This window comes from Rhincodon typus, chromosome 4, assembly GCF_021869965.1.
Source record: "Rhincodon typus isolate 14 chromosome 4, sRhiTyp1.1, whole genome shotgun sequence".
Lineage (NCBI taxonomy): Eukaryota > Metazoa > Chordata > Chondrichthyes > Orectolobiformes > Rhincodontidae > Rhincodon > Rhincodon typus.
This window is the reverse complement of record NC_063335.1, coordinates 47,668,577-47,692,888: the sequence shown is the minus strand read 5'-3', so window position 1 is coordinate 47,692,888 and position 24,312 is coordinate 47,668,577. Positions and strand designations below refer to the sequence as shown.

General features: G+C 39.9%; 1 protein-coding gene across 3 annotated transcripts in view; it reads left to right on the top strand.

Annotated features, from left to right (window-relative positions):
• Nucleotides 1-16,028, top strand: part of LOC109937727 (arf-GAP with SH3 domain, ANK repeat and PH domain-containing protein 1-like) — a 315,453-nt gene extending 299,425 nt beyond the window's left edge. For all 3 annotated transcript variants that reach the window (XM_048595762.1, XM_048595761.1, XM_048595763.1), the window contains 2 exons: nt 4,509-4,631; nt 13,436-16,028. In XM_048595762.1, the coding sequence (XP_048451719.1) occupies nt 4,509-4,631; nt 13,436-13,510 (198 nt within the window). In that variant the 3' untranslated portion in view covers nt 13,511-16,028. The remainder of the gene's footprint in view (nt 1-4,508; nt 4,632-13,435) is intronic.
• The last annotated feature ends 8,284 nt before the right edge of the window (nt 16,029-24,312 follow it).

Sequence of the window (24,312 nt, the reverse complement as noted above, 5' to 3'; positions counted from 1 at the left end):
CTGAGAACTGAATATTCAAGAATGTTTGACATAAAGGAAGGAGGGTCAAGAAGGAAATGCAGGGAAAGTTGCTCTCATAATATGAGATGTTCAGTACATCAGTAAAGGAGAATCTCAAATCAAATAAAATGTAAGGAATCTGGTGGAACTAAGAAACAGCAAGTGGTAGCAGACACTGGTTGGAGTTATTTATAGGCCACCAGTGGTCTACATAGAAGTGGTCGTGTGGGATATAGTATAAATAAGAAAATGAAAGAAGCTTGAAGCCTCAGCAACACTAATCCGAGATGACAAGGTGTCGAGCTGGATGAACACAGCAGGCCAGGCAGCATCAGAGGAGCAGGAAAGCTGACGTTTCGGGCCTGGACCCTTCTTCAGAAATGGGGGAGGGGAAGGGGGCTCTGAAATAAGTAGAGAGAGGGGAAGGCAGTGATAGAAGGTGGATAGTGGAGCAGATAGGTGGAGAGAAGACGGACAGGTCAAGGAGGTGGGGATGAAGCTAGTAAAGGTGAGTGTAGGTAGGAAGTTGAGATGGGGGTTGAGTTGGGTGTCAGTGACTTGGAACAGTGTTAGATGATAAGGAAAAGAGACTTCTTGTGTAACACCAAAGTTGGATGAGCTACTTTGTTGAACTGCTGCAATCCATGCAGAGTAGGGAGTTCCAGGATTTTGACTGAACAGTGGTATGGTAATGGCAGTATGGTTCCAAGTCAGGATCGTGTGTGGTTTGGACAGGTACTTGCAGGTGGTGATGCTCCTATGAATCTGCTGCCTTGTCTTTCTTCGTGTTAGAGGTCATGGGTTTGGAAGGTGTTGCTGCAGTCCACCTTTTGGATGGTGCACACTCTGCCACTGTTATGTAACTGGTGGAGGGAGTGAATGTTGAAAATGGTGAATCAGGTGCCTATTGTATCTTGAAGCTGCACTCATCCAAGCAAACAGTGAATATTCCTGACTCATGCCATGTGTTTGGTGAGTCAGAAGGCGAGTCAGGAATTACACACTGCAGAATTCCTGATGTCTGACCTGCTGTTGTAGTTACAGTATTTATAAAGCGGTCAAGTTCAGTTTCTGGTCAGTGGTAAATCCTGGAAGTCAATATTGGGGTATTCAGTAAAGATAACGCCATTGAATGTCAAGGAAAATGAAAATAGTTATTGCCTGACACTGGCATTTAGCAAATGTTACTTGGCAGTGAATGTGTTCCAGGTCTTGCTACATGTGGATAGGACTGTACCTGTAGCTGAAAAGTGCTAAATGGTACTGGACATGTGCAGCCATCCCTACTTTCAAATTTATGGTGGAGGGAAGATCATTGAAGTAGCAGAAGATGGTTAGACCTAGGACACTCCCCTAAGGAAATCCCGCAGAGGTGTTCTGGGTATGAGATGATCGGCCTTCTACAACCACAGTCATTTTCCTTTGTGCTAGGTATTACTCCAACCAGTGAAGGCTTTTTTTTTGTTCTTTAATGGGAAGTTTGAGCTGCTAGGATGATCAGCATTTGTTGCCCTTGAGAAGATGACCGTGAGCTCTTTTTTTCACCTCTTCCCCCACCCAATTTCAAGTGGCTCATTTTTCCAAGGCTCCTTAATATCACACTCACTCAACTGTTGATTTTCAAGGGCTGTCATTCTCACCTCCATCCTGGAGTTCAACTCTTTTGACCATGTTCAAAGTATTTAAATGTTTTTATGATGCCATATGAAATACAAGGACTATTTTGGGACATTGGTTAAACCATCAGTGATTTTAAAACAGATTAGGTGTATGGGGTTTCTTGAATAATAGAATGTGGTCTTATTGACTCAACAAAATCACCCATGCTGTTTGTAGCACTAATAATTATAAGATATTGCCTATTCAAGCTGATATCCTTGTTTTAAGAGTAAACTCCAGTTGAAACTTCTCATCCTTCATCATGAATAGAAGAAAATACAATTGACAAAACACAGTCAACCTATAGCTGAGAATAGCTTCTTACACGGCTCATCGGGAGAAATTTTTTACAAAGCAAAGTTCCTAGATTGGAGACCAATAAAGCCCTTAAAGTTGAGCCACTTCCTTTCTTGGACCAGGCTGTATTAAGTCCAGGAAACTTTCTAAGGTATGTAGAGGACCACACAAGACATCTCTTTTCCTTATCATCTAACACTGTTCCAAGTCACTGACACCTAGAATTGGTAACAAATTACACACTACTGAGTGCACTTACTCTTCAGAGAGTTGATTCACCGTTTCCAATGAGAATTCCTTCTTCTAATATAAGACATTGTCTACTTCTGCTCCTTTCAGCCCATCCAGTATGCTCTGCCATTCAATTAGATCATGGCAGATTAAATGATCTTTAGTTCCACTTCCCTGCATTTTCCCCAATAACCCTTATTTCCTTCATGGATTAAGAAAAAGAGGATCTGTTTTCTCTGCACTTTCAAACTGTTGCAAGTGACAAAATGGTTTACGATGCAGCAGTCAGGAAACTTGAAGTCCTGTTGCAACACACTTGCATTGTTGTGCTGCCAACAGAATAAATGCAAGTCCCTAGCCATTACAATTTTGCTGGTTTCTAACAAGTTTTATGTCAAGATATGTTTTGAGAAAAATCTTCACATTGTGTAAAAGCAAAGGGAAATGAATTATGAATTTGAGAAATTAGTCAGTCATTGTGCACCCTTGCTCGCATGATAGCATTACTTTGAATGTCGGTCCATTACATGAATATTATAGTGAAAGCAATAATTTTCAATTTACACAAAAAAAAATTTAGGACAAAGATCAAAGCTCTGATAAAAATCCTGTAAATTAAAACAGAATTTGCTTTATTCCGCCCACATAAACTAATACCTGAAGGTTTTAGGAAAATAATTTTAGAAAAATGATCTTCCAAACTCTTTTTTAAAAGCTAGGAATCAATTTCGATAAAATTCAGTTATTTAGTTAGCTAAAATCTATCAGTTTCAACCACTGGTATAACTTGTTGGTGCAGGAAGAACAGCACCACACGGTGGCACGAGTAAATAATTTTAGCGCTCAACAAACCGGAGTATCAGTCCCAGGGCATTTCTGTTGCACAATCTGAAAATACAGAAAAATGTGTGTTTTTTGACTCCTGGTACATTCTTAGTTTTCATTGTCATGAAACCTGGACCTGGAAGTGTGTGTTTCATGAAATGGTTCCATGATTTCAGTATTATGCAAAAACATGAAAGCAAAATACTGCGGATGCTAGTGAGCCAAATAAAAACGGAAGGTGCTGGATAAACTCGTCTTCAGAACAGATGCTCTATCAGACCGTTGAAACATTCCTGCTTGGGAGAAGGAAGAATTTACGTCAAAGCAGTGCTCTTTGATTTTGCATATTTGGGTATTAATTCAGAGCTTAAACAGCATTGCCTTTCAATATATTCAACCCTAAAGGAAAGCTAAATAATTATTACAATGTGTATTTGTTGTCAGTAGTATGATAACAGCATGAAAACCGCACAATGCTCTGTGGACAGCTCTCAAACATTGTGAGTACAGCTCTACTTAGCTGTTTGAAGCTGCTTCTTAAACAGCAAGTAGCATTGAGATCAGGAACTTGCATAGAATTTCAAGTTAGCCATGACAGTTTTGTGCAGTTCATCAGTTTAATGGTGAACTGTTAGAATTCCTATCGCACAATTCAAACTATCTATACTCTTAAAGAACACATTTCATTGATTCCCTCCAGAGTGGAAGCAGGCCATTCAGCCTATGGAGTCCACACTGACCTCGAAAGAGCAACCCCCACCCCAAGCCAGTGCCTGTAACCCTGCACTTACCATGGCTAATCCACCTAGCATGCATGACCCTGAATACTCTGGGCAATTCAGCATGACCAATCTACCTAACCTGCACATCTTTGGACCGTGCAAGGAAACTGGAGCACACGGAGGAAACCCATGCAGGCACCGGGAGAATGTGCAAACTCTACACAGTTGGTTGCCCAAGGTTGGATCGAACTCAAGCAGTACTAACCACTGAGCCACCATGCCGCCCATACAGGACATCAGATCATTATCATTTCATCCCTTTCCCAACTTCTTGAGAATCCGTCAGACTAATGAGCACAGCCAATTTAACTGTAAGTGGCATTTGGCAAAAAGGATCTCATGCTTACAGCTACCAGGTGCCCATAAATGAAATCTGCTGTATATTCAATGTCCGAATAAAAATCATTGAGTTTTAAAGATCATATAAGTTCATCGACAAGTAATCTGTTTACCAACACAAGTTACACGATTGTAGTTATACTAATTTTGTATTCAACATGAAAATTGGAAAATAGGAACTTAGCACTAAATGAAAAAGTTGTGTAATTAATACAGTAAAAATGGTGCAGCTAAACTTGTAATATCTTTATGATACATATCTTCTCCTGTGCCAAAGATGTTCTGTTTTCATGCTTAAATTTAATGCTGCAGTTGCTGACAATGACAAATGCATTCTTTATATGCAGTCTTAATAATCACGACTTCTCTTCAAAGGCAAAGAACAAAATCCGCCGGGTAAAAACCATATATGACTGCCAAGCTGACAATGACGATGAACTTACCTTTATTGAGGGGGAAGTGATTGTTGTAACCGGTGAAGAGGACCAGGAGTGGTGGGTAAGTCTCAAGAGCAATTGTCTTAGAATGTTCAACTTTGGAACTTTTTATTAGCATTTTGTGCAATTAAAACAACTTTTTTAAAGCCAGTCCTAAAAGTTTTTGTATCATGTATATATATTAGAACTGTGAAAATGAGACGACAATCATTATCAGCCATAATCTTATCAAATGACAGAGCAGGCTTAGAGCTGAATGGTCCTACTCCTAATTGATATGTTTGCATGTATTCATTAAGAACCATATCCATATCCTCTACCTCGATATAGAGATTACTGTCATGGTCCTTACTGAGCCATACTGTTTCTTTAGTTTACTCTTGCTTTTAATATATTTACAAGAAATTCTCTAAGTATTCCTTAATTTTACTTGCCAATATTTTTTCATGACCTTGCTGTTTTATCTCACGCCTATACTTCTTACGTCTATGTTTTTTGCAGCAACAAGTCCTTAATATTTGTCGTAAACTTAGCTTTTATTTATTCTACCCTGTTTGTTTAGGAGAACAAACTTGCTTTGACCACTCACTTGATTTTTTTCCCCGATTGCTTCTAACTGATCTGATACTCATTTACTTCAAATAGCTGCCTACAGTCCATTTTAACTAAATCACAAACTTCAGATTACTAAAATTAACTTCTCCCTAACTGATAACTTTTATTCTGGATCTCCTTTTACATGACCACTTCAAATGCAACTGAATTATAATATCTTCGACAGATGGATGGAGGGTTTGAGCTATCTGGAGAGGCTGAATAGGCTGGAGCGATTTTCCCTGGAGCCTCGGAGGCTGAGGGATGACCTTATCGAAGTTTTTAAAATCATAAGGGGCATGGATAGGGTAAATAGTCAAAGTCTTTTCCCCAGGTTAGGGGAGTCCAAAACTAGAGGGACAACAAGGTGCAGGCAGGGCTGGATGAACACAGCAGGCCAAGCAGCATCATAGGAGCAAAAAGGCTGACGTTTCAGGCCTAGACCCTTCATCAGACCCTTTTTTCTGTGTTCATCCAGCTCTACACCTTGTTATCTCAGATTCTCCAGCATCTGCAGTTCCTACTATCTCTCCAAAACTAGAGGGCTTAGGTTTAAGGTGAGAGGGGAAAGATTTAAAAAGGGACCTAAGGGGCAACTTTTTCACACAGAGGGTGGTGTGCATATGGAATGAACTGCCAGAGGAAGTGGTGGAGGCTGATACGATAATAACATTTCAAAAGGCATCCAGACAGGTATATGATAGAGATAGTAGGAACTGCAGATGCTGGAGAATCTGAGATAACAAGGTGTAGAGCTGGATGAACACAGCAGGCCAAGCAGCATCAGACAAGCAGGAAGGCTGACATTTTGGGCCTAGACCCTTCTTCAGAAATGGGGGAGGGGTAGGGGGTTCTGAAATAAATAGGGAGAGAGGGGGCGGTGGATAGAAGGTGGATAGAGGAGAAGATAGGTGGAGAGGAGACAGACCGGTCAAAGAGGCAGGGATGGAGCCAGTAAAGGAGAGTGTAGGTGGAGAGGTGGGGAGGAAATAGGTCAGTCCAGGGAGGACGGAAAGGTCAAGGGGGCAGGATGAGGTTAGTAGGTAGGAGATGGGGGTGGGGCTTGAGGTGGGAGGAAGGACAGGTTAGGGAGGCGGGGACGAGCTGGGCTGGTTTTGGGATGCTGTAGGGGGAGGGGAGATTTTGAAGCTTGTGAAGTGCACATTGATACCATTGGGCTGCAGGGTACCCGAGCAGAATAGGAGTTGCTGTTCCTGCAACCTTCGGGTAGCATCGTTGTGGCACTTTTGTCCGCTCCACACTCCCCTCCAGCCCCACCTCACCAGGTACTTTTCCCTGCAACCGCAGGAAGTGCTACACCTGCCCTACACCTCCCCCCTCACCCTCATCCCAGGCCCCAAGAAGACTTTCCACATCAAGCAGATGTTCACCTGCACATCTGCTAATGTGGTATACTGCATCCGCTGTTCCCGTTGTGGCCTCCTCTACATCGGGGAAACCAAGCGGAGGCTTGGGGACCACTTTGCAGAACACCTACGCTCGGTTCACACTATACAACTGCACCTCCCAGTTGCGAACCATTTCAACTCCCCCTCCCATTCTGCAGACAACATGTCCATCCTGGGCCTCCTGCAGTGCCACAACGATGCTACCCGAAGGTTGCAGGAACAGCAACTCATATTCCGCTTGGGAACCCTGCAGCCCAATGGTATCAATGTGGACTTCACAAGCTTCAAAATCTCCCCTCCCCCTACCACATCCCAAAACCAGCCCAGCTCATCCCCGCCTCCCTAACCTGTCCTTCCTCTCACCTATCCCCTCCTCCCACCTCAAGCCCCACTCCCATCCCCTACCTACTAACCTCATCCCACCCCCTTGACCTGTCCGTCCTCCCTGGACTGACCTATTTCCTCCCTACCTCCCCACCTACACTCGCCTTTACTGGCTGCATCCCCGCCTCTTTGACCGGTTTGTCTCCTCTCCACCTATCTTCTCCTCTATCCACCTTCTATCTGCCTCCCCCTCTCTCCCTATTTATTTCAGAACTCCCTTCCCCTCCCCCATTTCTGAAGAAGGGTCTAGGCCCGAAACGTCAGCCTTCCTGCTCCTCTGATGCTGCTTGGCCTGCTGTGTTCATCCAGCTCTACACCTTGTTATCTCGGATAGGTATATGAATAGGAAGGGTTTAGAGGAATATTGGGCACATGCTGGCAAATGGGACTAGATTAATTTAGGCTATCTGGTCAGCATCCACGAGTTGGACCGAAAAGTCTGTTTCAGTGCTGTACATGTTTATGACTGTATGTGCTCTCCAATGATGGCCATTCCCCAGCTTCGTTCCCTAAAACAAAATCACAAATCACACGCCCGTGCCTTGCTCAGTGCTAGCTAAAATGTTCTCCTGAATGTAAATTTAGAATTCGGCTCCCTCTGTGCCTTTAAAACCAATTCTGTGCCAGTTAATATTGTGGTACTTGCCCTCATATTTTTGAGCTCTAAAGGGTTGGCGTATTTATTTGCTCTTCTGTCTGCTTCTGACTGTTTAGGGGTCTATGTATTGTTTGTAGCACACAAATGCCAGTCAATAGCCATGGCCAGAGAGTCTTAACAAATCCCCTGGATTTCAGTGATATTACCATTGTTTAACTGGCCACCAGCAGCACCCTGGGGTTACCATTGACAATGAGCTCAACTGAATAAACTATATAAATGCTGTGACTACAGGAATGGGTCAACTGCTGAGAATTCTACAATAAACAACTCTTCCTGATTCCTCAAAGCCTGTCCACTATCTATAGGCACAAGTGTGATAGAACACTCCCCACTTTCTTGCAAAGTGCAGCTCTCAAGAACATTCAAAAGCTTAGCATTGCTCAGGGCAAAGCAGAAAACTTATTCAGCACTCCATCAGTCCTTAAAACATTCACTACCTCTACAACGCCACACTTCAGTATTTACCGTCTACAAGAAGCACTGTAGTGATGTGCTAAGCCTCCTTCGAAAGTATCTTCCAAACCTTGACCTCTAACAGCTAGAAGAACAAGGGCAACAAACACATTGAAACCATCTGCATGTTCCCTTCCAAGTTACACACCATCCTGACTTGGAGCTAAAATACCAGTCATTTACTGTTGATAATTCTTTGCCCTTTTCTTGACATTTAACAATGGGCAGCAAATATTGGCCTTAACAATGATGCTTACATCCCTCAATGAAGGAAAAAGAATTACTCTTCCGGTCTATGACTTTATCCTCTGGTTTAATCCATTTGGCCTCATTTAATGATCCTTTTATCATTTCATCTCTCCTGACAGGTATAAGTATTTCATTAATCAGTATTGCAATCATCCCACTTTTTCAATCTTTCTCCGAAATCCTGTAATGAAATGTTGAGCTTTCAGTCATATCTCAATAATAGCTAAAAACATACCCCCATGTGTCTAACTGTGCACATAGCTCATCTGCAGCAGTCCCAAGAAGAATAGAGGTATGGACTATTTTCTAAATGGGGAGAAAATTCAGAAGTCTGAAGTGCAAAGAGACTTGGGAGTTCTAGTCCAGCATTCTCTCAAGGTAAACTTGCAGGTTGAGTTAGTAGTTAGGAAGGCAAATGCGACTTTGGCATTTAGTTTGAGAGGACTTGAATATAAAAGCAGGAATGTACTTCTGAGGCTGTATAAGGCTCTGGTCAGGCCACATTTGGAGTATTGTGCGCAGTTTTGGGCTCCATATCTCAGGAAAGATGTACTGGCCCTGGAGCAGTTCAGAGGAGGTTCCCAAGAATGGCCCAAGGAATGAAAAGCTTAACATATGAGGAACATTTGAGGACTCTGGGTCCATACTCGCTGGAGTTTAGAAGGATGAGGAGGAATCTAATTGAAACTTACAAAATACTGAATGGCCTGGACAGAGTGGACGATGGGAAGATGTTTCCATTGGTACGAGAGACTAGGACCCGAGGGCAAAGCCTTAGAGTAAAGGGAAGACCTTTTAGAACAGAAATAAGGAGAAACTTCTTCAGCCAGAGAGTGGTGAATCTATGGAATTCATTGCCACAGAAGGCTGTGGAGGCCAGGTCACTGAGTATATTTAAGACGGAAATAGATAGGTTCTTGACTGTCAAGGGGATCAAGGGTTACGGGGAGAAAGCAGGACAATGGGGTTGAGAATCTTTTCAGCCATGATCGAATGGTGGAGCAGACTCGATGGGCTGAAAGGCCTAATTTCTGCTCCTATGTCTTATTGTCTTGTGGTCACTCTGTTCCTGAGAATCCCCATGACCGATAAAATTCACGAGTGTGGACCTCATCAAAAATTGCATTTACATAACTTATCTGTAGATATTGATTTTTGTTGGTAGTTTTTTTTGGTGCAGGTAGGTGAATTTGTGGATACAGAAAAGTTTACTGTATATACCAAAATTCCCCTGTTGCCAATGCTCTGGCCCTGGTCTTCTGTCTTCTAAACAGATTTATAAACTTCTGTCTTCCTTTTCCAACTTATCTTGCTTTTGAATGTAGTCTGAAGTTCCCACCTTGTCCACTTCTAGTCCAAGATAATGTCCACCCAGTGGTATTTACTCTCACTTGAAAGAATTTAGTGAATCAGTTTTTATTGCATGAGCCAGCAACTTGTTCCTCAGATCTACTATTCTCTTGGAAAATACTCATTTCTTAATATTGCTGTGCCATTGCATAATATAAAAGTGTGACTCCGTACTCTAATCTATTCAGTAGAAAGTTAGTTTACGGAAACACAGTTTAGTCCTTTCAAAGTGTGAAAGTTGTCATCATACCAGCAGACCATCAGAGAGAGGTGACTAGTGATGAGTTTAGAAGGGTACCATGCCTCAAAGGATGAAGTTGAGAAGACAGTTTTCCTGGTGACTTCAGCTAGCACTCAAATTGAACCTGCATTGTTGGTGTCACCAAGTGGTCCAGCAAACTGTGCTAACCAACCCTTCCACCATTTGATCAAAACACTTTCAACATCACTATTTCTCTCAAGTATGGTATTTTAAACTGGATATGAATCATGTGATCATCCCTTGAATCCTTTCCAAAGCCCCAGTATTACCCACATAATGTGGGACGACCAAAATTAGCCAGCATATTCTAACTGAGGCTTAACTGTGGTTTTGTACAAGGACAAAATTATGTGCTTTGTTTATAAAAATGAATTATCCTGCAAATGTACTTCAGTATCTAATTTACTAACCATAGCTTCACGGCATTGGTCAGGAACTGTTTCAGATTGATGAACTAATGGTGAGATAGGAAATCCCCAACTTTTCTTAGAATCATAGAATCCCTACAAGTGTGGAAGTATGCCATTTGGCCTATCAAGTCCACACCAACCCTCCAAAGAGCATCCCACCAGGACCCACACCCCTAAATTATCCCTGTAACCCTGCATTTCCCATGGGTAATTTAGCACGGCCAATCCACCTCCACATCTTTGGACTGAGAGGAAATCAGAGCACCAGGAGGACACACACGTGCACACGCACACAGTGCTAACCCCTGAGCCACCATGCTGCTATGTTTTTAGTTGAGAGAAGTGGATAGTGTCCAGATGATGGAAATAAGGGAATGAAATATGGTACATCAGAGTTCAATACACAACTGAAGCAATAGAGCTGCTATTGCACGTCTCTTAAATGATTGATCCATGGAGATATTAGTGGATGGTACAGTGAAGGCTAACCATTGTTGGTACATGACCAGTGGAGAAAAATTGAGTTTACCATTCCAGCTGAGGTTGCCTCCTTACCCTATCCCTAAGATTAGAAGATAATTGCAAATCAAAAACAGCCAAGATGGCTCATCAGGATGGAGCATCACGGAGCCATAGAGGTCTAAAAGCACAGAAAAAGGCCCTTAGACACAATCTGTACCAGTCAAAAACAGCCACTTAACTATTCTAATCCCATTTCCCAGCACTTGGTTCTGTGGGTATATAAAGAGACAGTAGCTGAACTAAGTGCAAGACCTTTGGATGGTGCAACTAGGGAACAAGTAATAGTGAACTCGGAAATGCAGATAATTGAAACCAATGTTATGCATGGTTTTCATAGTAGAGGACACTATAAATATCAGAAATATAACAGATGTGTGAGAAAAGATTGAGGGACGAAGCATTTGAGAAGCTAATACACTTCCATCCGGTAAAGAAATCTTTTAAATCTTGAAACATTTAAATACAAAAGGTTGACTTAAAGAAATGTAGAGGCAGAAATCAAATCCTGTGAAATAATGATCCATATTTTGGGAAAACATTGGGAGCTGGGTTAGGTTGGAAGAGGGGGGATATAAAGTAATACAGAACAAAGCAAGTGAAATAAATCTTTCCTTAAATCAGCCCCCAAACCACTGACCAATATACTACCATGATTAGGGAAATACTAATATATTACATTCCACGTCATTAAAACAAGACAAAAGTAAAAGATATGCTTAGGTATATTTGCATGATAATTTGATTTCTTTTCATACTTTCATAGCCTCAGTGCTGTTCAGCAAATTATTCACAAAAAAAAACTCTCGAGTGAGATATTTAACAACTGCTAATACAGGGGACAGATAGTGGAAAATGGAGGCCTAAGGTGGAGAAGTCCAAAAGCAGAGGGCTTAGGTTTAAGGTGAGAGGGGAAAGATTATATAAAAAAAGGTCCGAGTGGTAACTTCTTCACGCAGAGAGTGGTGCGTGTATGGAATGAGCTGTCAGAAGAAGTGGTGGAGGCGGATACAAGTTACAATATTTAAAAGGCATTTGATGAGTATACAAATAGGAAGGGTTCAGATGGATATAGGCCAAGTACTGGTAAATGGGACTAGGTCAGATTGGAATGTCTGGTTGGTGCGGATGAGTTGAACCGAAGGGTTTCTGTGCTGTATGACTATGACGATTGACTTTGCCAGCCTTGGGTCTATGGAAATGTGTGCCAGGTGCTTTCAGGGAATGTGAGGTTCACCTTCATCAAGTATTCCTGTAATGAGGTGGGAGGAAAGATATATGTTAGTGAATTTACCTTGTGCATTTCACTTGGTAATACTGCTAAAACCAGATATTATGGAAGTGTTGGGTCTGATTATAATAATCACTGCTCCTTACATTTGCAGCATTAGCATTAAGAATTGCTGTCCTCTGGAACACACGCAGAACTAAAGCTTATTCAGTTAAGTGTCAGTCATACATGTGGCTATTCCTTACTAGACCCTAAAACATACAAGAAATTTCCAGACAAACGTGAACTCACCTGACATTCAAACCCTCTTGAAGGTCTCATTGTCTCTTCACTAATGTCAACTTCAGCGTCTGAGTTCCGGCAAAGATCCCGACTCAGGACAGAGCAGGGATCCAAATTTGGACCTTTTGTCCAACACAGCCTAAGAACTGCACTCCCTAACTCAATAAAAAGATTGCATTTGAATTCGTGTGCAGTTAAAAACCAAAATTGCAGTCACAAATGTTGCTCTGAGCACATTATAGTACAAAGTGGGAAAGACCATTTAGTTGATGAGCTGCAATGGTAGTGCTGCATGAACTCAGGAACAACATGATGACTTGGCAGTGGGAACTCGCCACAGTTCATCAGGTCCCTCCCCAGTTTCAGTCAACACACTATACAGAGAATTTTAGTTTAAAGACGTCCAAAAGTGCTCATCTGGCAGATGTTCTACAGGAGCTAAATGGGAATCCTTTGGGTGTTAAGGCCAATTCTAGTACCCTTCTCAACTACAGTTACCACAGCAAACAAATAATATCTCATCCATTCTCCACGGCCAAAGGCTTGATGACCCCAGGAATGGATTGACAAAGGATGGCTATGTCCCGTCTTGCACACACCTATGCAGGGTGAAGTTTTTAGTGGGAATCCTGATCAACGTTACTACTAAAACAAATTCAGCACAGAATGGAAATTCAATCTGGGAAGCTCCTGGTTAGTATGACTTAACATTTCACTAAATTTGCAGTGCTTTTGAGGATCAATGTCGAGGTCTACTTATGGATTTTGATGAGGTCATACATCACCCTTCCCCAGTGGCAAATTTCCAGTCCCCAAATCCTGTAGTATTCACACAGCCTCATTTACACAGTTTTAGAATTTGGACTATTCATTAGTTGCAACAGAAAATCTGAAGTCATAATGTCAGGAACAACAGACAATGAGCCAAGGACCTGTCTTTGTGCAAATCACACAAGTATACAATGAGGATTAAATAAAAATACTTAATGTTTGCACTTTAGGTACAAGAGAAAATATTTGCATCTTGAGATACTAAACCTTCATTTCCTCAATTTTGACAGATTGGCTATATTGAGGGGCAACCTGACAGAAGTGGTGTCTTTCCAGTGTCCTTCGTGCACATTTTATCTGATTAACATCCTACGAACTCCAACGTCACAGATTCACAACTGTGGATACTTCCATCTGATGTTGTAAAGTGGCTGAAACTTGCTTATTCCTGTGCATATTTTGTACATAGATGATCGAGAAAATCATTCGAGACCCACCTTGTGAGGTGACTGTAAATATTGTTACTTGCCTTTGCCAGTATTATAATCGCCTTGGAACCAGGCACACCATATCTGGTGTACTGCAGCCATCCATGGCAACTAGCACTTACTAATCTTACCTATGCTGTTGATGGGATACATCTGCCTGCTTGTCAGATTTATAGGCAGCCTCATTTAGTAATTTAACTATATAAGCTTGACTTTTGTTCTTGACATCATCTCAGTATTCTAAATAAAGTTAAAAATAGCAGTTTTGCTGAGAATAGGTTCAGGTTTCAGTTTGCACTGATCCTTTTTGTCCTTCTGCTTTTAACATGGATGCTGCGCATACTCTCAATGTACTCATGGGATTATATGTGGTTTTGATTGTAAGTGATCAGACAAAGTTACTTGAGAATGAATGACTGGGAAACTTGTTAAAGTTTCTTTTACCTCATCTGAGGGCAGTGTTGAGACCTCTTAAGGATTTACACCCTGTTACAGATAAAAATCTGTTTGACAGATGGAAGTTACTACAAAACAGCCTTTAAGACGATCCATTGAGAATAATTGAAAATTCAAAATTTATTTTCAGTTCTTCCAGGTCTGCTGTTAGGGATTGAAAGCAGTGCTTGGATAACCCTTTTGAGGGTTAGGTTTTCTGGGATGGAAAATTTCCATTTCTGTCTTATCTATTGACTTTTTAAATGTTATTAACCTAAATAAATAGGTTAAGTTCTATCTCAAGCATCATTTCATTGTATTGGTTTAATTTATACTAAGATTTGGAAGTCTCTGAAGAGTCTTTATGATTTTAGATATGGTTGGTTGAATTACAGGACATTAGCACAAACAAGTCCAGTTTTAGCTGTGATAAAAGGGAACGTCACTGCCTCCTGCACCAGAGATGGATGGCCTTAACTCCTCAGTGGTAACACTACCTAGGAGTGTAGGTCCTCAAAAGTTGATGTTTAGTCACAGATGCTCATTCAAGCAGTAAACAGTGCAAAAGCAACTGTACATACATTATGCAATGTGTGCAGTTATCAATTTTAAATATATACATTGTATTACATATGTTTACAACATTTGGAATAGTACATCATTGCATGTAAAACTGTAAGCTGAAGATACTGTTCTAATACTTGCTAATTCTCCCTCCTTTTTGTTCTTTTAAATACATTACCATTGGACACTACAAAGTGCAGTTTCATTGCAAGTATGACTTTGACATTTGCTGTTTCAGATGCAGCATACATTTACATGAAACAGACCTTGAATATATTAACTTAATCATTGTATGAATAATTGACCATTTGAGGGAGATGAGACTATACATGTTTTTAAACAAAATACCTACAAATTCAAACTGGTTACTTCCTGTTCTGTCTCATAGAGAATGAATTGCATTCCTTTGCACAATTCTTGAACTGCTTGGAGAACAAAAGTGACAGTGACTCTTTAGGTTGCTTAAGGCTTTAATAACTATACTGCTTCATATTCATTACTGAAATTCATCTTAAAGACCCCAAAAAAAAAAAAAAAAAAACACATTCTGAAAAGGAGTCTACTTGCATTTCGTGCCTGGCTAAGAAAAAGGTAGGTTTTGATATGATTCTTAAAATATTTGGTTAGTTAGTGTGGAGTTAAGCTTAACTAATGACAACTGACTATATTCTTTAAAAAGGATGTAATTTAATTCTTAATAAAAAAGGTACTTATTTCAAGTAAGTTTAGATAAAAAGTAAATAATTAAATTGAATTACTTGTATTAAGACTTCTGGCCTGGCGCTGCAGTGGTCTTGTACAATACTGAACTGTTACCAGTACACTTAGGTTGAAATGTTCAGCTCCACAGAATGTGGATAGGCCCCAAATCTTAACCAGAAATTTGAAATTTTCAGTTTTTAAATTTTTCTTCATTTTGATTTCAAGTTGAAGTGTAAACAAGCTATTGATGGTGGACTTTGTAATAAGTTCATTACAGGTAGTTGCCACAGTTGATGCATCAGATTGCCAGAGTTTGTTATAAGTCAGTGCATAATCAACAGCTGAAGATAAATATTTTGATTAATCACATTCAGAAATGTGAACAGATTATGCATCAAGCTACAATTCTGCTATTGTTTATAAATGGATAACTTCTAACAATGATAAACAACTATTGTGGATTTTAGTACTTTGCTCTTATCCTTGATTAGGCTTCCCCTAAATTATGTACTTAGTAAATCAGGTGGTACAATCAACCTACTGAATGTAAAAGGTGTGCTATATGACTGCAGCTTACTATATCACGTGTTTGCATTCTTTATGTACAAAAATTGCTACGGGAAGATATTTTAAAAGCAAAATATTTATGTTCCAATGTTATATTGCAACATAAAATCCTATGAAGTATTATAAACTGAATGTATTTATTTTCTCATTTGTTCCATCAAAATTGCAAATATCCTATGTATATGTTTTCCATTACCCAAGGCCTGTACAGCAAATCAGTCAAAGTATTGTCAACTACTAAGGCAAAATTTGGTTAATTTCACTATTAGAATTATCAAACAACAAATGGCATGAAACAATTCAATCACATGAATTGCAATTTTTCAATTCATAAGTAAAAGTTTAAATCAGTAACTCTGCCTTAAATATACACAATTGGCATTGTATTTTGAAGGTGTCCATTTGTAGCTGGAACCATTGCAGTCATACTGACAGTTTTTGCCATTATGTAAATGAATTGCTCAGTTCCAAATAATGAACTGAAATTTGTACTGTTGTGACCAGATGAGATTGGGTAGTTGGTCTGCTGTCCTTTTAATCCCCTCTTGATTAGTCACAAATTTTTATTTTCTTCTCACATGCACCTTTAATTGTATTTTAATTAAAATAAGCAATTTTGAAAATTAAGGAGCCAATTACCAGGCTTTCTTGAATAAAGGAAGAGGAATTTGATTACAAACCAAAAATAAAACACATACAAATATAGTTTAACACAATCTCTGGTACTGGCAGGAAGAATTAAGCTCATCACCTCTAACTCCCTTAACTTGAGACCACAATTGTTTAATGTTTGACTTTATCCTCAGATGTCTGTTGCCATCTGAGTTTTCAGTGAATGTTTTTCTCCCCCCCTCCTTCAATTTTATCTTTAACTGTGCATGGTTTTCAACATGCAAGAACAAGGCTTCTAGTCCTGTATGTTACCAAATCTTTCTTTCTGACCCTCTGCTGTTCCAAGTGTCAAAAAACTGTATTCCCAAATCTGGCTCCTGTTGTCTCACCAAGCTGGATACACCACAGGCAACCTTTCACATTCAGTATGTGAAATTAGGAGATACTAGTTTCTTGACACCAGAGTCAACTGACACACTTGAATTGCACCTTATTTTGTTCAAAGTGGTGTTAGAAGTAAATCTAATTTCTCATTTAAGTGCTCTTTATAGTCATTTGATGGAATACAGAGGCTGAAGCATTTGAACTAGTTTTGTTTCCTGCAATAAGCTAATCTTAAAATAGACAATTTTCTTTAAGAATTGAAGACAATCCATTTTCTTTTTGTATTTTGATAAAGCCATTAATCGTGTATTTCAAGTTGAACCTTCAAATGTATATAAACTAAACTAACATCTTGATTCATTGGCTTTGCCTCAAATATGGAACATGCAAGTTTGTTCCCTGCATGTCATCATGGGATCTTCAACATCCGAGGACAAAACCTCCCTTCCACTGGAATATAATTTTAGGTAACGTTCAACCTCATACCTCCATGCATAATATTTTCTACAAGTTAAGAATACTACCAGCTGAGTTCTACTGGTCTGGAAAGTTTAAAAAAAGGTGATAAAGTGCAAATTATTGTCTTACAGTTCAAAGGCTCACAACACTAAGCCAAAGAAATTTTGCTTTTCCTTATTTAAAGGTCAACTTTAGAAAGGTTTCTTAAATGAGTCTTTTTATGAAACTGCTTTCATTGAAGTGTCCCCACAAAAGTATCAGGGCAAAGGGATAAGCACTTCCATCACATGGTACTACTTAACTTGAATATTACCAAAAGTTTTCAAAGCTTTTATCTTGCTCTGATAAAAGAAGAATTTCAGGTGATCAGACCAAAACATTTGGTTGGCAAATAAAAACCAAAAGAACTGCAGATGCTGAAAGTGTCTGAACAAAAACAGAAGTAGCTGGAAAAGCTCCGCAAGTCTGGCAACATCTGTCACTGGACCTGAACCATTAACTGATTTTCTGCACAAATGCTGCCAGACCTGCTGAGCTTTTCCAGCTACTTCTGTTTTTGTAGAGACAGTGGTTGTTAAGTCTATGGTTGGCTGAGGTATTGCCATAGGAGAAAGCAGTAGGAAATTGTAGGCTCCGTGTTTCAGGACAGTTCAAAACAGGTGAAAGGCTTGAACATATGCCTTTCATTTTCAGCAAAAATGTCTGTCACTTTTGACCATGTAATTTTGATAGCATAGCTAATAACAAACATAATTGGTTCAGCAAGTGCTGCTTAAGTTGTAAAATCAGAAACTATTGTAAAAGCACAAAACAGGTCTGATAGCATCTGTGAAGAGAAACCAGTTAACATTTCAGGTCTGCCGACCCTTCCTCAGAATTGAGGAAAGGTCACTGGATGTGGAACATTAACTGATTTCTCTCCATAGATACTACCAGACCTGAGCATTTCCAGTAATTTCTGTTTGTATTTCTGATTTATATAGCATGCAGTTTTGTTCTATAATAAAACCATCTGGTTGATATTGTTTTGGATAATTGGAATCTAAAGAAGTGTTTTGTCTATTTCAAGAGATCATCACACCTTCACAACTGAATGATATGGCAAGCCTGGCCTGTGCATGGTAGCTGTTGTCCTGCAGAAAGAAAAGGAACATGCAAATAGCTTGAGGCTTATTTCCAAGATTTAAGATCAAAACCAAAGACCCACATTGTAGTTTGCAAAACTAAAGTAACTTGACAAGTGAGGGTATGTTTGCAGATAACAGTCTAAGAAATCATGTGTGGATTTCTCAAACATGAAGAATTGAGATTCTGTAGTCTAAGCATATGCAAGAGATCCCTGTATTCAGCTACAAATATGTCTGGAGGTATGCAGGTAGCAGGTTAGAATTCTTACATCAAGAATTGTTTCCTCAAGCATGGCTGGAAAAGTATCTAGCATTGCTATCACTTTTTTTTTTTAAAAAAAATGTTAAATGCAGGACAGTACTTATTTCTGTGACCCCCTTTGTGTTGTTTCAGACTTGGAGTCTTGAACCAGAGCCCCAAGACTCCATTAGATGTCAGTAGTGAAAGCAGTTGTGACCAACTACCCTTCTCACTGTGATCACCTGTCCTTGTGTCCTGGCCTCACTAGTTGTGTGAAGCTACTGAGTATGGAAAGACTGAAGGACATGTACTAAGGTGTTTCAGTATCATTAAAGTGTATCTTAGTACCACTGCTGAAGAAGCCCTTAAGCACATAACTGCTAGGTGGTGAAGAAACCTAGCGAGAAAGGCTATTAAGCCATCTTTTTGGTAGCAAAAAGATAGTTTGCTGGGGACAGATGCCTGTTAAAACACAAACAGGCTGACTGTTATGTACACATCCTTCATAAAAGAGATATTGCAAAGATCTCGAAATCACCTCAGCATCCATTCTAAATCTCACCCTAGCATACTTACTGCTCCATGGCCAGCAAATTGGAAGAGTGGTTCAGTGATATACTAGGAGCAGAATCAGATACCAAGAGATGTCGGCCTCCTTGCACACCCGAGAAAGCAAGGAAAGTCTTCCCAAAAGATCAGATCTATGTTGTGTAGTCTTACCAGGAGGAGTGACCAATTAAGCAAGTCACTGGAGGTGGTAGCTCCACAAAAAGTCCATTCTCAAGAGGAGCCTAGTGGACAAAGGGCAGCTGAATCTTTTGTAAGCATCTTCAATCAGATGAGCATTCTTGGTCTTCAGAGATCCACAGCAGAGATACCAGCCTTCAGCCAATTATATTCATTCCCAAAGAAGAAACAGGCAGAGGTACTATATACTGTGACTACCATATTCTAGCAATGGTGAATACCGTGATCTAAAACTAGCTCTGCCACTAACCAAGCCATTCCATTTATTCCAATCATTTACCTGGAAGTGTTGTAATGTGGAAAGTTTTAAACCAATCTCATCTTCATCTACAAGGATTAGTAGTAGTAATGGATGGTGTCAAGTGGCATCCATTCAACCCTTTAGCTTTTTCTAGTTTAGAAAACCATTCCAATCCCCATGTCTGCTTTTTAAAGCAAGAGGTATTGCCTGTTCACTATCAAGTTTCCAAATTGAGCATAGCCAATTGGCCTTTATAGCTTCCTGGAGAATTTTGATTACATTAAAATTTGAGTGACATTTAAAACTAAGTTGGATTCATGGTACAGTGATAGTACAGTCTGAGTCAGAAGACCTAGCTTTAAGATACAGCCACTGCAGATGCTGAAAATCTAAGTGTCAATAAGGAGATCTGTGCCCATATTACCATTAAGTCCAGTAGGACTGATTAAATTTCAACTGTACTGACAAGTCATACAGCATAGAAACAGACCTTTCAGTCCACACCCTGTTCCCAAACTAAACTGGCTTCACCTGCCTGCATTTAGCCCATATCCCTCTAAACCTTTCCTATTCATGTAACCTGTCTGAATGTCCTTTAGTGTTGTGACTATCCACATCTGCCACTTCCTCTGGCAGTTCATTCTGCACAAGGCCTTAAAAGTGGCCTCCTGCCCTTAAAAAAGTCTCCCTCACCTTATGACCCCTAGTTTTGAATGCCCTAACCGTAGTGAATGGACCTTTGCTATTCACCTTGTTTATAAAAAGTGAACCCTTCAACCGCTTCTGCTGCAGGAAGAAAGTCCAAGCCTATTTTAGAACTCAAACCCTCCATTCTGAGTAACATCCTGACAAATTTTCTGAACCTTCTCCAGTTTCATATCCTTAGAACAAAACTGGGAAGTACTCTAGTATACCAACATATCGTACAACTTCAACATCTCAACTCATACTCAGTTGAATAATGAAGGCAAGTGTGCTAAATTCCTTCTAACCACTGTACCTGTGATGCAATTTCAAGAAATTTACTGTAACCCCCTAGATCTGTTCCACAACACTACCCAGGGCCCTACCATTAATTGTAAAAGTCCCACCCTTGTTATACATAAACATTAATTGGATTAATGGAAAGTAATCTCCATTGACCCAATGGATCAAAAGATTGTATCTTCTTGATACCATTCTTCACTATCTATTACTACCAATGTTGGTCACATCCACAAACTTACTAACCATGCTTCCTGTATTCTCATCCAAGTTATTTATACAAAATCACACCTTCTACCCTAAAAGGAAGATTATGTACCCATTTGGCAAGCTCATGCTGAATTCCATGTGATCTCATTCTACTAATTAGCCTACCATATGCAGAACCTTAGAAGTCTTCAAGATCTACTGCTCTTCCCCTCAATCCTTTGTTACTTCAGAACAAACTTGTATTTTTGAGGGAGAGTCATACTGACTTGGACCATCAGCTGTTCTCTCCAGATGCTGCTAGACCTGGAGTTCCCTCCCCCACCCCAAGTGGGGTCACATTGGACCAGCTCAATTAAAAATCTAATATACCAACAAAATGTCCACTAGTTCCATTACCATTGCACTGTACAGGATTAGATCGGAAATATTGTTCTTTAGTTGGTTGCTCAGCATCCTGCTCTGGAAAACCATCATGGGTATATTCTGATTTTTTGTTCTATTGCCTTTATCATAGACAAATCTGATTAGTACAAAGGCCCCCATGATTACTGTATTACAGTAATACAGGCACCTCAATTTCTTGATTTATACTGCAATTTGTTTATAGACAAAGTGACAAGTTTTTTAATTCCACCCAAAAGAAATCTTGGTATTTAGTCAAGCAGAAAGTGCCCCTCTAACCAAAGTTATATTGGGGTATTGTTACCCACATCCTAGTGGTTTTCCATCACATCTGGACCTTGTACCAGACTGATGTGTGCCACATTAAAGCTCTCTAGATAAAAAGTGTTAAATTTAACTTACTGCAACAGGTTAAAGTAACTATTTCAATTTGAAATTCCCAATTTGTAGCTCACCCTTTCTACCCATGTCAGATTTCTTGTATGCCACTTGGATCCTGACTTAGTCTACCAGAGTCTTTATCTGGTGTGAAAAGAGAACAGTTGATTTTTGTTAACAAGGTGCAGAGCTGGATGAACACAGCAGGCCAAGCAGCATCATAGAGCAGAAAGGCTGATGTTTCAGGCCTAGACCCTTTTGTTGTTTAGAGGGAGCAATAGCAGCTGACTACAGTTTACAACATGTTTCACTTTGATCACATGTTCGATATTGGGTATTGCATTTCAACATATACAAAATCAGATGGTGCAGAAGAAATGTCCTTACCTCTAGACCAGGAGGCTTGGATTCAAATTTTCCTGTTCCAGGGATCAGGAACCATCTGAACAGGTTAGTTAAACTTCTCTACAAGTCTTGCTATATTTCACATGTGCTGTGTGGCAAGATTGCAAGGGCAGTCTGTATGCAGTAGGTTTCAGTAGCATGATTTGTTTAACAATAGAAACATCATTTGAGGGAGAGCTTTAGTGTGCTGAATTAAAAGCAAAGAAGGGAGACAACTACACAACCACATGCATAGAGTTTATTACTGATTTATAATAGTGCTAGCATTAACTGCAGTGCCAAAAACACCATACCAAATTAAACAAAAACCATTACCAAAATTAAATCTGCTATGTCTATTCTGAATGTGAATTTTCATTGTAGAGATCTTAAACTAGCTTCTGTGTCAACTTTTTAGCAATTGATGCTTTATCCACAGACTTAATTACCCCGACAGCAACAGTCTGTTTTAAGTCACGGGCAGCAAAGCGACCTGCAAGGAAAAATGGGACAATGAAGAGTTTATGCTGATACTTAATCCACTGATCAGACTGTTCCAATGTGAAGCGATGATTGGGGAAAAAGATGCAAAGAAAACTAGGTTTAGCACTGGGTTTATCCTTATGCTATTTCACTTAGCTTATCTAGCAAATGTGGCCATTAGTATGCAGCAAGGTCTTAATGCCCAGATGATCAGTGTTAGTTAAGAAAATGCATTGGATACAGCTATGGAAAAGACAAAAGGTTTGTTTCTGCTATAAGTCAATAGCAAACCTAAAAAGTTGCAGATGCTACAAATCAAACAAATTGCTGGAAACATCTGGCAGCATCTGTGGAGAGAAATCTGACTTAAAGTTTCAAGTCAAGTGACCCTTCCTTAGACCAAAAATCTGAATGTTGATTTCTCTCCAGCTGCTGCCAGACCTGAGTTTCAGCTAATTGCTTTTACATAAAGTTCTTGTCCACTGAAGAGGGACTTTTGATGGGATAGTATTGCCAAGCTATTTAAGCTGCCTATATTAACAGGGTTTGATAAGGTTGGTTGAGGGAGCTGTGTAGATCAGACAAGTATCTGCCAAATTTTCTTGAGCACATTAAGTTTGAGACTCAATTCATTGCAGAAGCATACAGCAAATCTAGATAGTGTCACTGCTTGTTAATAGTGTTTTGCTGCAAGCCATAAAGATTCAGGTATTTTCAGGAAGAGTCTTTGCTGGAAAGGTTCAAGAGATTAAACAACTTCAAGCTAAGCATGTTCAAGTCATGCAAGATGCCAGTACCATGTGGAAAAGACAACAGATGGGCAGTCAGAAGCACCTAAAAGAATATTTGAGGGGGACCACCCAGAGACCACTAACTGTCAAAATGTTAATTTTCTGGTGGGTAACTGCTCTTTACAGTTTAAATAGCTGCAAATTTAGGATTTAACTCAAGTTCTCTTATCAATTTGTATTATACAAGGTGGTGTAAATACATTAAGCATATTAGGAAAAGTGTTGCAGTTTCCAAAATATGGAGTTTCTGGATGCCAGATACATGAAACATGACTGCAGTAAGATGTCAAACATGAAGCTTCAAGCACTGAAGTGGAGGCTACAATACAGCATGAAGTTACTTTGACACTTCTAGAAGGCAGTCATTTTCAGTTGAGGTCTTCTGATTGTCCTTGATCAAGGGCAGGAGGGAGGATGTAGCCACAAGCAGACATGCACTGCTTTCTGGGCATCTGCAAGAGCCATTTGAAACCAAAAAGGTGGCTACAAAGATGAGCCAATTGGCCAAGGGATTATGGTGCAGGAAGCCAAGTGACTATATAATCCTTAGCATTCATTGCTGAAGGGATTGAACAAACAAAGTTATCCAACTGACCAGACAGCTATATTGCCTGCCCAGAATTTGGAGGGGAGGAACCTGTCATCATGAGTCAGTGCATGACCAAGAAAGGTTGTGCACTAAGTGAGTTTCCAAGAGCCAAACTAGAAAGCTGGATTCTAAGCCAGGAGCTAAAGAGTCTCTGTTGGACCATTGGAACAGGAGTGCTAGAGGGTGCAGTGCTGGTTCTTCAATTTACAAATATCTGAATGAAATGAATAAATATGGTCTAGCTAAAAACATGACACCAAAATTGACCCAAGTTATCAAGAGATAATGAACTGCAAATTAGATATTAATAGGAGTAGATACCTTTAGTCAAACATGGACCTCAGAAGAAAAGCTGCTTGAGGTGTAGATTAATACATGT